Source organism: Gavialis gangeticus, unplaced genomic scaffold (genome assembly GCF_001723915.1).
Source record: "Gavialis gangeticus isolate Ggan-Ray unplaced genomic scaffold, GavGan_comp1, whole genome shotgun sequence".
Classification (NCBI taxonomy): Eukaryota; Metazoa; Chordata; order Crocodylia; family Gavialidae; genus Gavialis; species Gavialis gangeticus.
In genome coordinates, this window is record NW_017729018.1 from 9,883,505 (window position 1) to 9,899,836 (window position 16,332).

General features: G+C 52.1%; 1 protein-coding gene across 15 annotated transcripts in view; it reads right to left on the reverse strand.

Moving 5' to 3' along the window:
* Positions 1–16,332, reverse strand: part of PTPRS (protein tyrosine phosphatase, receptor type S) — a 208,540-nt gene that overhangs the window by 112,704 nt on the left and 79,504 nt on the right. For all 15 annotated transcript variants that reach the window (XM_019513459.1, XM_019513454.1, XM_019513453.1 and 12 more), the window contains exons 3-4: positions 3,814–3,959; positions 2,704–2,845 (exon numbers count right to left, since the gene is read on the reverse strand). In XM_019513459.1, coding sequence (XP_019369004.1) covers positions 2,704–2,845; positions 3,814–3,959 — 288 coding nt within the window. The remainder of the gene's footprint in view (positions 1–2,703; positions 2,846–3,813; positions 3,960–16,332) is intronic.

Sequence of the window (16,332 nt, forward strand, 5' to 3'; positions counted from 1 at the left end):
ATGCCTGCGACCAAGGAGCTTTGAAGAACGCTACAGACAGGAGACAGGGCGCCTGGGCCGGGCAGCTGCCCCTCTGCGCACGCTGCCATGTGCCACGGACAGCTCCAACAGCTGGAGTCGACAAGAGCTGAAAGGCACTTCCACAGCCCAGCCGCCGGGTTTTCTTTGCGCCGTGCCTGATCAGCTTGGCAAACGATAAGGTCGGCAAGCTGTGGAGCAGCAGTTACTCTGTAGAGCTCTATCAGGGATCGGGCCCTTGGGAAGGGGACCAGAAGAGACCAATGAGTCAACACAGCTGGAGTAAGAGGGTTCATGGAAGTTGGGTGATGTCCAAACCAGGGGTCCATTCCTCAGAAGTTGCTGAAGTTTTCCACGCCCAAAGCTTCTGGTTACGTGACCTATCTTTTGGGCGCAATCTCCAAGCCTCCTGGAGCAGCAGGGGTCTGAACTGGAGCGGTCTATTCCTATACATGAGCCATGGGGATTTCACAGAGTTCTCCAGCCATAATAAAGCATCAGGATGCAGCAGCAAGGGTGTCCTCCTTCTCTTCCTGTGCACTAATATGACCCTGTAAATGCTTGTACATGCACATAGGTTAAACACGCATGCTCATGTGCAGGGCAGAGCTGGTATGCCATGGATTTATTAGCACAAAGCTTCTAACAGCTGGGCCACGGTTTCTTCACTCCACGGTGTGCCCAGGTAACAGCTCTGCACATGACAGCTCCCGCTCATCATCTACCTGCACAGCAACCTTACGATAAGCAGTAGGTGACCAAAGGTACGTTCCAAGGATGAGAGAGACAGAAAGGTAAAGAGAAAGACAGGTAGGGGGAAGAGAGGGGAAACGGATGGAGAGAGACAAAAAAGGAGAGGGGTGAAGGGAAAGGGGAGGAGGAGAGGAGAGAGCAGAGAGGAGGAAAGGAGACACAGATGCCAGCATGCTATCTTTCAGATTCTCTTTGTGATTGTAGAGGTTAATGGATTCATGCTTTGTCCTTTTAACTCTCCCAGCACTTACAAATGAGTCCAGTGCAGGGTAAAGAGAAGTCAATCTCCGCTGCCTGAAAACCCCGGAAAGGTCAGGAGAAGAATAACTTCAGCTGAGGAGGGGAGGGGAGTAGGGAAGAAATCTATAAAACCTACCTCCTGGCTGCTCTTCTGCAACCTGCAGCCCTGTCTGCCTCCCAGGCCTCCAGCTCCTCACCCCTCTGTCTCTCCCTCCACTTGGGTTTCATGATGCGGGCATTTCAGCTGCCCTTGCACCCACCAGCCGGCTGGGTCCTGTCGGGTGTGAGGAGCTGCAGCCGTCCTGGCAGCATGCCGCAAGCATGATGGAGTAGAGCATACGGCGACAGTGCCCCGTTTCACATAGTAACGCGTGCAGGGCGTCGGACAGGCTCCTGTTATGTTCTCTGCCTCTAGCTGACACCCGTGTGATGCCAATCCCTGAAGAAGAGCTGTAACAAGGTGTGTAAAAGGAGCCCTCGTCCCTGTGGACAGGTGTCGACAGCCTGTCATCATCCAAATACCGCGGCTCATTGTCAGGAGAGAAGGATCTGGTCACTGAGAGAAGCCAGAGGGGTTGCTAGGCTTGGCACGGGAGAAGGAAAACTCTCTCCATCATTCCCAGCAAAACTGAAGCAATGGGGATTTCCTTCTTAGGAGCCCGCACAAAGGCCCTTTCCGCAGCAACCGTCACAGCTCTTGAAATCTAAATGGCAGCGTGGGCAGACCGAAAAGCTCCAGACACCTCCGGCCACGTCAGGGCAGTCATGCGTTTTCTCACGGGTGCAGAAAAAGCGAGAGCCTGGCTTTTAGATGTGCCAATTGCAGAGACCAACATCTTGTCATGTGCCACTGACAGGCAATTAAGTGTCACACAATACAAAGCACGCGAGCAACAAGGAGACAGGAACAGGAACACCTGTACGGGGCTGGGCACGGATGGGCTGCAGATCTGCGTGTTCTCAAGACAGCTGGCGTCTTGACAGCATCAAGGCTACCAGCTGGATGGCAAGGGTTTTCCCTCCCACAGATGCAGAGGTACAGAGCTCTGTTATATGACCTGTGTTAGGCCTTCATTCATTCCAGTAAGTTTGAGACCTGCATATAAATTCAGCTACACCATTAGGCACTTGCTGACTGTCCATTCAGCAAAGGACCTTAAAGAGCTACTCAGGAGAACCCGGGAACTGTGGAAGAAAAGAGGGATGGAGGAGGTGCTGCTACCCGGGCCCTGCCAGCTGGGAGCACCTATGCCATGCCCTGCCTGGAAACTCCCACAAAGATCAAAAGGCTCTAGCAGCACTGTTTGCACAACTAAGGCTCCTCTTGCAAGTACCAAACCCCCAGCCCAGGACCCTAGCACCATTTCCTTTAGCACCCTGCTTGCAATCCCCAATCCAGCTATCATGTCCGTACCACTCCTAGCTGGGAGCTCCTACTCAGTCAGGGTATTCACCACTCCTGGCCAGCTTCATCTACAAACCCTTCCTGTCTGAATGAAGAACCTCCTGCTCTTCTGCACTGCCCAGCAGTCAGAAAACACCCAGAAGACAGGAAAATAATGACAGCAAAGCAGGCAATTCATCCCATGTTCTGCTGAGAGCCATTATTTCAAACCGATTCAATGAGGCTGCTCATCCAGTGGTTCCACCCATGAAGGCCTGGGCTCGTGTACAGACGGGGCTTGCTCTTACCTCGGAGGACGGTGAGCCTGGCCTGGACGGTGACTTCCCCATGCGGGTTCTGGGCGACGCACTCGTAAATATTCTCATCCCTGGGTGTCCGGAGGGGCTGGATCCTTAGGACGGCGCCGGCGCTTTCATCAAATTCAATCGTCTGAAAGACAAAGCGGGGAGGGGCTGAGCACTCCCGGGGCACAGGCACTGGGTCAGGCCTGTCGGTGGGGACCAGAGGGCAGTTGCCCTTGTTTATTCCTTCCTGCTCCTCTCCCCCAAACCCAGTGGACTCCAGATCAGGCCTCATCATCTGAGGGAGGGAGGGAGGGAGGGATTCCTCCCCACGAGCCTTAGCTGGTCAAAACTGCAAGGTGCATCTGCAGGGCCCCAACAGCCATGAAATGCCTGGCTGCTCCAGGCAAGTGGGGAGGCAGATGACAGGCAGTGCAAAAACTGCATTAAAAATTAAAGCTTCTCGCTGCACCATCTGCCCAAAGAGCGGACATCAGGAAGTCTCTCCCCACTTCCAGCTGGCTAGCAGGGCAGGGTCCCCTTGGGGTTGCAACCCAGGCGAGGGAGCAAGATTTGAGCTTCCACTTATCCCGCCTCCCCTTCCCCAGCTTATTTAGAAGATATACACTCAGCAGTCCTCCTAGGGAGGGCAGGGATCCTCATCTGCAGATGCTGCAGATGCTGAAGTACTAAATCAGGTATGTATGCGCACGTGTGCGTGCGTGAGGAGTGGGGGGTATTTAGGGAGCTGGAGAAATGCCGGATGAGAGGGCAAACTTCTTCAATGCAGCTCCCACAAGGGACTTCTCCCAGGCTCTCTGTTTCTGGCCACCAAGAACCACTTCCTGGCCTATGCTTCTTGGGGAAAATGAAGCGGTGGCTTTGACCCTTGCACTGGAAGGGATGCAAACAACTACCTTCTGCTTTTCAAAGATCACAGTCCAAGTCTCTCAGCCATTAACAGAGGCCGAGAACTCACCGCCCATTTCCACGTGCACCTAAACCAAGTGCTCCCGGCACCCCCTGTCACGGGCAGGTTGTGGGGTGCCCATGAAACGGAGCTGCTTCACATCTGCCGCACTGTGGTCACGTGCACGAAGCCATGGCCCCGCTTACCTCAAACCTCTGCGAGTTCACTTTCTTCCCCTTCTTGTTCCAGGTGACCCGAGGCTTGGGGTCTCCAGTGGCTTGGCACACGAAAGAAGCCACGCCTCCCGATACACCAATTTGGTCCACTGGCTTTTTAATGAACACGGGGGGACCTTTAACAAAAGAGGAAGACAAACCCTAATAAAGATCAGTCAGAATTCATACTGAACCCCCAAACCAAATGAAGCCTCATGACAGGGGGAAGGCAGGGGATGATCATTAGCATTACTTCAGATACGAGGAACCTGTTGCACACAGATAAGGCCCCGATGCTGCAACTGGATTTGAGCGGGGCAGAAGCATGTCCTGTCACTTCAAGGGACTTGATACAGATACAACAGTTCACATGCACAAATCCAACAAGATCATGGCTGAAAGCAGCTGGCAGGACTGCAAGTTGGACCCAAGATCTCAGCTCCCAGTCCCCTGATCCCAGCAGTAGAGCAGGCTAGGGCTATGGGATGCATCTAGTTATATATCACCCCTTGCTAAGCACTAGTTTCCCATGGGAAACCTTCCTGTGGCTCTGCCCAGCACCTCTGTTTCCAAAGGGAAACTTGTTTCTAGGTTTCCAGGTGACCTTGCTCTCTTTTTGCTGACTTTCACATTGAATTTGAATGCCCTGCAAACACCTGGCTGTGCAAAGTGAGGCCTCATACTTAACTGGGGGGAAATGCCCTGTGTATCTCTGGAGGAAAGGTGGGTATGCAGAACCCTGCCAGAGGAAATTGGAGGTGCGAGCAATGGACACCAAATGGACCATGCAACTGGGGGGTGGGGGCAGAGGTGGAAGAAAAGGAGCCACTGGGCCTCGCACAAAGCACCTCGCTTGGAGAAAACACAGGTCCCTGTCATTAAGGGAAAAGGGAACAACAGAGCCTCAAGGTTTTGGGGTGCACAAAGTACATGGTGCAAGTGGATACACAAATAAAGGGAAATTAGGGAGGCAAGCAAGAGCAACGGAGGAATGCTGAACCCATTGCATGGAGGAGCACACAGAGCCCCTGGCAACAGGTAGGGGTGTGAAAGTGTGCAAACCCCTGAAACGGGCATGAGAGGGAGACCAGGGGAGCTCCTGGGCAGGGAAGATGGGAGGCTCCGGGCACGTGCTGCAACCCCCTAGCAGACACCTGCGTGTTTGTACAGGCCTGCCCGCAGCCCTGCACACGCACGCGCGCGCAGCCCCCTCTGGAAAAGCGAGCTGACAGCACGCCGAGAGGCAGCCCCAATTCATCACTGCCAGACGATCAAGATGTCAAAACGGAGCGCGCGGTCAGGTTCGCCGCCTGCTCCCCCGGGGGACTCTGCAGGCCCTTAAGTTGCAGATCAAGGGATCTGTGCAGCTCAGGGAAGGATCGAAAAGCCCCTCAACCTCCTTGCAGATCCAGCTCCTCAGAGGTGCAGCAAGGCCTGAACAAAACACTTGCAGCCTCGGGATGCGCTTTATCCGGCCAGGATCTGGATCGGGGCCCCAGTGTCCCAGCGAGCTGCAGCTGCCCTCCCAGGCCCCCACTCCTCTCCTGTCCTGGCAACCTTCAGGAGCATCCTTCGAGAAATGAGGCGGGTGGAAGAGAGCTGGGGCTAGTGGGAGGCAAGCAAAATGAGGAGCCTCCACCTACATTCACCCCAAGGGAAAACCCTCCCTCCCTGCTCCTGTTCCGACCTGCTTTCCCTGCACAGTTTCCGTCAGCCTAGTTAGTTTAAAATTTATTGAAATATTTAAATCACAAGGCCACAGCTGTGTGCAAATAAAATCACTCAGATCATAAAGTTGCCGTCTGTTATTCTTGGGAAAGGAGACCACATGACTGTGAAATGTGTATATTTATATGTACATATTCAGAGTCTATAAAGCAAGATGCAGACAGTTGACAAGACAATGCTGCAGGAGAGGGCAAGTGGCAAAAGACCTCAGTGCTTCGCAGGGGTGAACGCAGACAGGAAGCGCCCCTTCCTCCTCCCCCCGCTTGGGACAAGAAGCATATCAATAAAAGCGTGCGTGCATAATGCCATCGAGCATTTGTTTCCATGCTGGAGGTAAATACAATTTGCTGGAGCTGTTTATGTCCTCACTGAACACTGGGTGTGCAAGCCCTGGATTTATAAATATCTAAATCTATATTTAGAGGCCTCTGCAATGTTACAGCTAAAGGTTGGCAGCAGGTCCCACCGGAAAGTCCTGCATTTGGGAATTTGTCATCTGCCTGTAAACACTTGCTCCAGGCTAAAAACTAAATGCACTGGGGACTCCCTTCTCCTTTTGCCCTCTCCTGATTTAAAAATCTGCACAGGTCTAGGCTGGACTGCATCAGTGCAAGCAGAGAGATCAAGGGCGTCTTAAAGGCTCTGAAATGACACACTGGGCTAAGAATCAAATCCTTTGCAAGAATTAAATGGTAAGCTCCCCTTTGGATGCCCCCCTGCAACTGGTGACTGCAGTGCCACCTACCCCAAATGCTGCCAACCATGTGAAAACACTCACCCACATTTGCTAAGAAAGATGGGTGGCACTACCAGAGACGATGCAGAGATACAACGCTGAAATGAAGCTATTGCACAATCCCCACAACGTTGCATAGAAGTGTCCCAGGACCCGGGAGCTTAGCCACAGGATTTCTATCCGACTCGCAGCAAAGCATGCAGGGCCTTGGCTAGGAACACTATTTTACTCTGAAAAATGTTTTAGGACCCTTCGAGAGCAAAAAGGTGCTACATGATGGCACGCCAGTTCTGGTGCAATCAGGCAACGCGCGTCCGCATTTCTTCTGGTGCACCACAATTGCAGAGTTTTGATTTAAAAAAACCCCAAAGCAGAAAGAAAGCATTCAGAGACATATTTTCCAGACATTGTTCTTACATTCAGGGAAGTTTTATACCATGTCATCCATCCTCTCCTGTGAGAAGAGAGGGTAGAAACATGAGCGCTATCCCCAAAGTGAACTGGTCCTGGAAAGCCAGAATGAATCCTAGCCCGATCCTGAAGCCCTCGGGAGCAGGGCACAAGGGATTTCTCCATCCTGTTTGCTAATTAATAAAACCTGGCTCTTTCCAAGAGAGACTGAATCAAATGGGACAGGGGAAACCTCAAGCTTAAAGCATCTTCCTGCCGCGAGGGGTTGCCCGTGGAGTTTGTATCCCGAGAGATGAAACCGCGGAGGCAGGCCTGCTGTGCGCCTGTGATTTTTTTTTCCCATCCTGATTAATGGAAACCCATCAACTTCAGCAGAGCCCTCCACTCCAACAAGCTTCCCCAGAGACGATCCCAAAAGATGCATCCACAGAGAGCTTCAAAAAGTTCCTGCCCTGCTCCCTGTGTTCAGACGGGAAGATGAGGCGTATTCCTCCTCTTGTCCCTTTGACCCCCATCTCCACCCCCTCCCCACAAAATACAACCGGCTTTTGCTACAGGATGCAGGGGTTTACATGGCCATCATCACACGGGCTGCTGATGAAATCTGTGAACTAATTCCCCCATTGCGCACGTATTAATAATTTCCTTCTGGCTTCGCCTGCTCCAGTCCACGCGGCAGACAGCAGGCTGCTGGTAGGAAGGGATATAACTCACATTTACACCGTCTTAACTCTCCTTCTGCAGTTCTTTCACATAGCGCCGTGGTGGAAGAGCTCTTTGTTGGTCTTTCTGCAAAACCCTTACAAGAATAAGTCATCTACCCACTAATGATATACTGAAGCTAAGGGGGAGGGTATGAGGGGGATATCTGTACATCTGAGGGTCTATCGGGAGTTCGTGCCGTGCCAGGCAGTAGCTGATGGATGAGAAGAGACAGGTAGGCAGGCTAGTCTATGTTTGAAACATTAGAGGCCAAAATGCTAGCGAGATGGAGAACCCACGAAGTAGCTTAATGGGAGAAAGAGAAGGGGAGGCAAGAGCAGGCAGGGCTGACATCCAAAACCGACAGATGATGGAAGGACGCTTGGCTGCGAGCTCCAGGTATCATGCCTGGATCCAGCACCGGGTCAGCTGTGCCAGCACCGCCTTCTTCAACCTGCGACAACGTGTCTTCGGAGATTGAGACCTTCAGAAGTCGATGAAGGTCCTGGTTTCCAAGGCTGTCGCGCTGACCACCCTCCTCTACTGCAGTGAAACCTGGACCGTCTACCGACGCCACATTAGGACCCTCGAGAGCTTTTGCCAGCGGTGCTTGCGTCAAATCCTGGGGACCAAATACGACCCGTGCGAGCGTCCTCCACGAAGCTGCGTCCACCAGCATCGAAGCCTTGCTCTTGAGAAATCAACTCCGATGGGCCGCTGCGTCTGGATGTCCGGGAACAGCCTCCCTCGCCAGATTTTCTTTTCCCAGCTCTCAGTTGGCCAACGCTCAAAGGGCGGCCAAAGGAAACAGTACAAAGACACACGCAAGGTGTGTCAAGCACGGAGGCATCAACACCAAGGGTTGTTCCCTTTGCAAACCTGGATCCCAGACAGACAAGGCAGGCCTTTGCGTTGCAGGCTCTGTACGGAAACCTTGCAGGGCAAAGAGGCCAAGGGAGACGTTTTAGTCCTGGACAGCCAGATCTTCTGTTTATTCTCAAAACAGGTGCAGACCCTGCTTTTGACAGATAGTCCAACCAACGGGGTCCAGCCACGAGCTGGAGGAACAAGCCTTGCTGGTCGAGATGGAAACCTGGCAGCCTCTAGTTTCACTGTCAGCCTGGGCTGGATCTGAACCGGAGACCTAGAGCTGAAAAGCTTCGAGTTACCTAGCCCCGGGTTAGGAGATGCGTGCATCCGAGGGTAGAAGCGGATAGAAAACAGTTGCTCTCTCCCCCCTCGCAATCTGCACCGTGCTAGCACCTACTTCCCACGCCAGCATCGAGCCCTACAGAAAGGGACTCTGCACTTGCAACCCCAAACCCGCCGGACGCCCGTCCAGCACGCGGCACATCCTGGAAAGCCCGAGTGGGCAATTTGGGGGCAGGGAGCGGGAGCCTGGAAATAGCTTCCCCGCTTCCTCAAAAGGACAAAGATGCTATCGTCACCCTGGAGGGGCAGCAGCTCGGTGACACGTAGGTATAAGGCAAAGCTGGCAAGGAGGGTCCCCTGCCGACCCTGGGGGAGCGGTGCTCGCGCTGTGCCCCTCGCGGGCGCGAGCTGGGACCCGTCTCAAGGGCAGAGCCCAGAGAAAAGGCAGGAAAACTGAAGCGAAGGAAGGTCTGGACTGCTCCGTTGCTATAGTAACTGGCCTGTCTCTTGTCTTTACATAGGCTTGACTTATTTCCCATCTCCTCAGGTTCAAGGGCAGGGGGAGATCTTTGCAACGCTGCTAAAGAGAGAGGACATGAACCCCATCTGGGTGCCGGCTTTGCACCGCCGCGGCTCTCTCCAGAGTCATTTACGCCCCCTGACGGCACCGAATTGCTCCATCGAAAGACACCCAGGTGCTCCAAAGCCTCAAGACTTCCAGGCTTTGCGGCCCCCATGCCACCCGCTTCTCTGCTGGTCATCTCCCCAGGTCACCTTCTGTCCCACCTCTCCGGCCCCCGGATGCAAAGGGAAGGGGAGGTGCACCGAGCCCGCGCGACAGAGGCCGTGCCAATCCACGGCTTCATGGCGCGGGGCTGGGAGGGTACGGTCGGAAAGCCAAAGCAGGGCATTTATTAGAGGAGCATGGGCCAGCAGCAAGGCTGGATGTGCTGCCTAAATACAAGAGCACTTCATTAGCCCACAGGTGGGGGAGCAGCCATTCGCTGAGCCAGCAAGCCCTACCGAGGTGCTTGTGAAAGCAGCCATCTCCACCTTGGTGCTCTTCCTAGGCCCCACGGTTTTCTTACCTCTGCCCAAGCTCTGCGGCAGGCAGCTCCAGCCGATCGTAGGCTGGAAAAATTCATCGTTGTGTTGAGCACCAGCTCCCTCCCCGCTCCCCCGGCCGCCTCCAGGAAAGCACCTCGACAATGGACAACAAATCAAGACAAAACAATTTAGTCTTTCATCCAGCCCCGCACAGAAAGCAGCGTGAGGCTGGCTGAAAGGGCCCCCTCGCCCACAGCAGCAAAAAAAAAAAAAATCAATGGAGACAAAAGAACACCAGTTACAAAACGTATATTTAAAAAGGTTTTGCTTCCACTTTGCCGTGCCCCCGGTCTCCGCAGTCAGCATTGTGGCAGCCCACACTCCAATCACGCTGACCCAAAGAGCCTGCACACGAGGATACCAGATTTCAACTCCTCCCCGTGCTGGCGAAAGTGCATTCATTATCGTGGGCGCCGGGAGGAAGTCGAGGCATTACCTGCACCGGCCGCGGAAGAAGAGGACAGCAGAGAATAGACGAGGTGGCCACTGAGCGAGGAGCTGCCGACCTGATTGAAAGCATCGTCCCAACCTTGGAGTGGTCCTCAAGCCCCTCACTCTGGCAATCTGCAGTGGATCAGCTGTGCCACCAAACGTGCGGCCATGAAGATCCTTAGCCCTTGTGCTCCGTTGCAGATGTTATGCAGAGGTTAGGTCTCTGCTGGGGAAGTGGGTTGAGGTTAGGTTAGGGAGCACTAGTGAACTTCTAGCCTGCTCTGGTCAAAGAGGACACTCGTCTTCCTCCTTGGGTATACGTCTCTCTACTCCGGAGCGTCAAGGTCATGCCATACATCCATGGCAGGAAAAGGTGGTAAAGTAAGTGTTGGCTAGCAGTCAGGACTCGTAGTAGAGACGACATCTTTTATTAGACCAACAAGATTTTTGCAAAAAAATAATTCTTTAATTGCAAGCTTCTGGCCACAAACACTAAACATTTCTTTAATTGCAAGCTTTTTGTGCCTGAAAGCTTGCAATTAAAAGATTTTTTTTTTGTGCAAAAGTCTTGTTGGTCTAATAAAGCATCTCTACTATGAGTCCTGACTGCCTTTTCCTTGAGACCAATACAGCTGCAACCTGGATACCTGACACGTGTTGGCTAGCACGCATTTTGGGCCCTTCATCTTCCTAATGTAGACAAGCTGTCAGAGCGATCTGGTGGAGAATACCCTGGATGGGGGACTCTAAAAATTGGGTTCAGTTTCTGGTTTCTCTAAACAACCTCAGTCACTTTTCCTCTCTGTACTTCCACCCCCAGCCTGTAAAATGGGGATAAGCATCCTTGAATTTTAAAAACTTTTGTCAGTCTTGCCTGCTTAAATGGCCACCAACATGGAGCAGCAACTCTCTCAATCCGAGCCTGCATAACGCCCACAACGCTGGGGCCTTGGGGCCTTGTCTTTATTTGTGGCCTCTAAGCATTACTGAGATTGAAAGAAGAAATAACAACCAGCTAGAATCCGTCGAGAAAGGAATGCAGGGACATACACCAAGGTGAAATGATATTAAAAAAGACAGCGGGAAGCCCTAGCATCCTCCGCCATCCACAGACAGGCTCTGCAACTCTTAAAAAGGGCATTACTCTTGACAAGATGAGTCTTTCACCAGCTTCACCCAGACAGAGCGCACAGAGGGGAGCAGAGGGTTAAAGTTTGTCCCTTTCCCTTTTTCCTTGGGCTGAAACTTTCTGCTGATTTAGTGAAACTCCATCTCTGCTTTCACAGCTGCCGACAGTTTTATGATTAGAGAAGGATCACAAGGTACCTCCCAGCCCTCCCATAACTGCATCTCTGCGGTAGCTTTGATCTCCCCTTTTCAACATGCCTCCTATAGTTTGAGAGCCAGGTACCAACTAAATATTGCATACCTGCTGTTGTAGGAAATGCATCTGATATACGTGCACTGCTGTAGCTTGCATGCGTGCTGTGTACATGTGACCAGGGCTTGAGGGAGAATGGGAAGAGACTCCTCCAAAGTCTGGGAAAGTAATTGAAGAAAGGAAGGGGGGGGGGGAGAAGAGTTATAGTGGGAGGGAGGAATCTGGATGATGACAGAGAGCTGGGGGAGCCTCGAGGAGAAAGCGGGTGGAAAGAGGGCGGGGGCTAGCGAGGAGCAGCGATCAACAGGGGGAACGGCCAGGGCTGGAAGCATAGACCTAGCAAGGGAAAAGGCAGAGAAGTAAAGATCAGACAAAAGGAAAGCTAAGGAGCCCACTGACACAGGAGAGCACAGCAGATTTCAGACAGATGGAGAGTGGGGAGCAAGAATCTGATGTTTGGAAAGGAAGAGTGTTTCAAACCACCAGTGTTACAATGCGGGGGAGCTCCTGCGAGGGGGAAAGACAGAAAGATACTTCCATAATTCACACGTCTCTGCATAAGAAGGGGGAACCGCAGGCTGGAGCAAGGCGGGAGCAGGTTGGTGGGGGTGTCTCTATGGAGACACCAAATGAGACTGAAAATACCCCTCGGAGGACTCCTGCTGAGACTCCCATTGCCGCGGAGTCCAGGGCTTTACTGACAGATTCTCTGTTCCTTTCGGCGCCTCGCAAGCAGAATTAAAATGAGGGTTTTTCTGATGGAACAAACAAACAGGGAGTGAATTATATTCCATTTCCCCATCAGTAACTTCTCCCCAACCTAGTCGTCTTATCATCATAAAAAGTCCATTAGCAGTAATTGGGGAGGCAGCCGAAAGCGGGGCTGGTGCACAAAATGCAAACAGGCTCTCTCCCCAACTGGCCTTTTCGGGGAAGGCAGACAGGATAATTACAGGCTTCAGGCAGAGACTTCCTCTTACTGTCAGTGGCTCTCCGCTCCCTTCAGGGAGATGGGCCTGGCAGTGGGAGAGGAGGGGGAAGGGAATTAGGACCTCATAACCCACTTCTGCTTGCCCAACAAGCCCATGCAGCTGTTGCACTTGCCCGCAGCCCAGCCCTCCAGGGCTGGCTGCCTTTTGCTCGTCTTTGTTTGGGGACAAGGCCCCAGCATTGCGGGCATTATGCAGGCTCAAATTGAGAGATAGTCGCTGCTCCACATTGCTGACCATTTAAACGGGCAAGGCTGACAAAGGTTTTTACAATTCAAGGATGCTTATCCCCACCGGGGATGGAAGTACAGAGAGGAAAAGTGACCAAGGTCGTTTAGAGAGACCAGAAACCGAATCCCAATTTCTAGTCCCCCATCCAGGGTATTCTCCACCAGATCGCTTCGACGGCTTTCTACATTAGGAAGATGACGGGCCCAAAATGCATGCTAGCCAACACGTGTCAGGTATCAGGTGTCAGGTATCCAGGTTGCAGCTGTATTGGTCTCAAGGAAAAGGCAGTCAGGACTCATAGTAGAGATGATATCTTTTATTAGACCAACAAGATTTTTGCAAAAAATGTGCTTTAATTGCAAGCTTTTGGGCACAAAAAGCTTGCAATTAAAGCAATGTTTAGTGTTTGTGCCCAAAAGCTTGCAATTAAAGAACGTTTTTTGCAAAAATGCCTACTTTGTCCATCCACAGGGAAGGCCATTCGACAAACTCCCTCCCTGCCCCTGCAGGTGCACAGTGATGGGGTAGAAGCAATGGTAGTGAGGCCGCACAGGGCTGGAGGAATGGACTGCTGCCCCCAGACACAGACAACAAGCAGAAGACAGAAGGGAATGACCACTACGCTCCTTGTCCCTCTGTGCTGGACTTCCGGGGAAATCTGTTGTTACCCAGTGCTGCCAGCCAGATCCATCTTCCCTCCTGGACTGTTATCCCCTCTGCCTCTGCGGTTGAAATGAGATTGTAAACTTTTCCGGGCAAGCACTGTGACAGCTGGTCTGCAATGTGTAGCTGATGTTGGGCTAGCCTTTGCAAAGACACTGCTGCTTAAAGGATGAGCTGTGACCAAGGCATCAGAGACTTGGGGAGCAGGGCTCAGCTCCCAGCTCCGATGCACATGTTGGGTGAGCCGCAAACCCTGCACCACGGTTTGCTTCCTGCAAAAGGGAGGTGAACCACCTTTCCTCCTCGTGTATTCAGGCTAATTTTCGATGGCACAGCAACAGCGCTTTTACTCTGTGCGAGATTGGTGACAGCCAAGGGATAGGTACTGCAGGTGACAGCTCTCTGGCTTAGGTCTGCACTCCCATTCTTGCTCTGAGCCCAGCAGGGCTGGAGATAGGCAGCTAGGAAGCACCTCCTGGTGACCAGCAACTGAAGCAGATAAGCAATGCTGTCACGCAAGACGGCAGCCCGGGAGGCAGGCGCGGATGGGCTGGGGAGCGTGGCAGCACATGCTGCTTCAGAAATGCAGCAGGCCAGGGCCCTGGAGGCATGTGAGCGCTTTCCATCAGCTGCAACCACATCACATTCAATATCTGTCCACCCGTCCTGTAACAAGGCGTAACGAGCCAGAGCAGAGGGAGAGAGGAACCTGAGGAGCTCTCTGGCCACCTAATGAGGTCCCCTTGTCCATCACTGTCATTGCAACGGTCTTGGTCCATCTGCAGTGGGAAGTGGCTGGCCTAAGGATTTCAGTGGCTGCTTGAGGCAAGAGCCTCCCTGCCTCTGCCATAGTCTCCTCAAGAACCAATTTAAGACCGCCTTTGTCTACCCCATTAACATCAGAAGTCAAGGAAGGTTCGATCTGCCCACCAACCAGAGAAGATGCAATCGTGTAGGTCTCGCAAAGCTTCTCTTGCCTTGTTTGGGTCATTAAAAGAGCCGAGGCCAAAGGGCAAGTGAGAGCTCAAAAACCATCTCTAACAGGAAGACCCCGATGGCATAAAGCATGACAGCATCCACACCAGCCCAGTGCAGCCCAGCGTTGCCCTGGCACCACCAAAAAATGACCGTGGAGTTTGCTGCCATGGGGAAGAAGTGCAACGCAACGGTGAAGAAGTGCAACCAGATTCCTCCTTCGTCATCCTTCTCCAGAGAAAACGTGATGTTGAAAGCACCCAGCTCTGATTCACAGCTTAATGAGACCGTGTGCATTTTGGGAAATGTGCAAAGAACGGCTGTATATCACACCCTTGCACTTCCAGAAATGGCTGCATCAGAGCAGGAGGGGGATGACGCCAAATGCATTAGAAAGATCAGCATATCTGGTGATCCTTTGGGAGGAAAAAGAGACTGGATACATGAAAGATTGTGTCTTCAAACTCTGACAGGAGAATGCTCACCTACCTTTTTTCCAGCTCCCTCCTACAGACAGTCCTAGCGTTCCAACATATATTATCTGCTGCGGTTTTTATACACTTCAAAATGTCTGCGTGCGCGTGCTGGATCCTCCCAAAACGAAGCCGCAGTTCTTCGCATCCACGCGGGGACGGAAGCACATTGCCATTTTGCACAGGGAGACCATAGTCTGGTTGCTAAGCATAGGATTTAACAAGCTTGCTGCATCAGTCCCATATATCCTCAGATCAATGACTTACTATTTTCCATTGATGAGGAGGGTATTTTAGGTAGCCGAGCTCAGAAACACTTAACCTGAATTTACCAGAGGTGCCGAGCGCTTGCATCACTCATCAGCTTTAACTCAAGCGGTGGGTGCTGAGCACATATAAAATGTGTATCAGGATGAAATAGAGGCATCCAAAGTCAGTGAGCAGTGGGCCCTTACACTTAGATATCAACTGTGGCAAGGTCCATAGTCTTCCTGAGGGTAAGGTGCTTTGGGAGCCTTTGGCGAGAGATGTGAAGATTTACGTGGTCTCCCAGCCCCAGTCCTCCGAGACCCCTATTTTGAACTGGTTGCTTGTGTGAAATGAAAAAGGAAAAGGAAAAGCTGTGACAACATGGCTAACAGTGAGGGAGAAAAAGAGAGGCAGAAAGTCACTACCAGCACACAAGCAGGCTCAATGCACCACAAAATCAGTACTTCATGGACAGAGGGGCAAGAGAGAAAGGGGAAGAAACAGCTTAATTTTTTCCAAACCATGCATCTAAAGTGGAGGAGAAAGTCTTTTTTCCATGTACATTCAAGTTCACTGCCCCATCAAGTGCCAACACAGAGGACACATATTAACTATCTCCAATCCACAACTGGAAGAAATCAAGAGAGAAGGAGCGAATGCTGAAACTCTTCTCCCAAGGATGGAAATGGGGGATTTGCACAGACCAGAATGTGTGTTCCTGTCCATGGTCCATACCGTCTACAATCCATGTCTTGAGTCAAAGACAACTTTTCACAAGAGGGTGTAGGACAGCAAAGCCAGGCACTTGGGGGGACAGTATTTCCCTGTCATTCAGGCAGAGAAGGCAGCCCACCCAGAGGTAGATACAAACTAGGATGTCCAAATCCAATGGCCAAAAAGGAGGAACATCATTACCCCCTTGATGCAACCATGAGCCACTCTAGTAGACAGGGGCAGTGAATGCAAGTTGAAAGCTCTTGCCTGGCACCTTGCAGGACTGTGGTTGCTCACTGGGCACGAGAGCCACTCTCACCGAGATGATTGATGTCTGGAGCTGTAAGAACTGGAACACACCCCTCCATTCAGGAAAATCAAACCCCGGGCTCAGCATGGGCGACAGTGCTCTTAACCGGACGCTGAGACTAATTTATAAATAAATGTATAAATTATAGAGGGAAGCCAAATTAATTTGACTTTATTAAAAAACCACCAAGTTTCACCCCCAAGTCCCCTACACAGGTTGCAAGAAGGCGGGGGGGGGGGGGGGGGGCCCTTAATTAA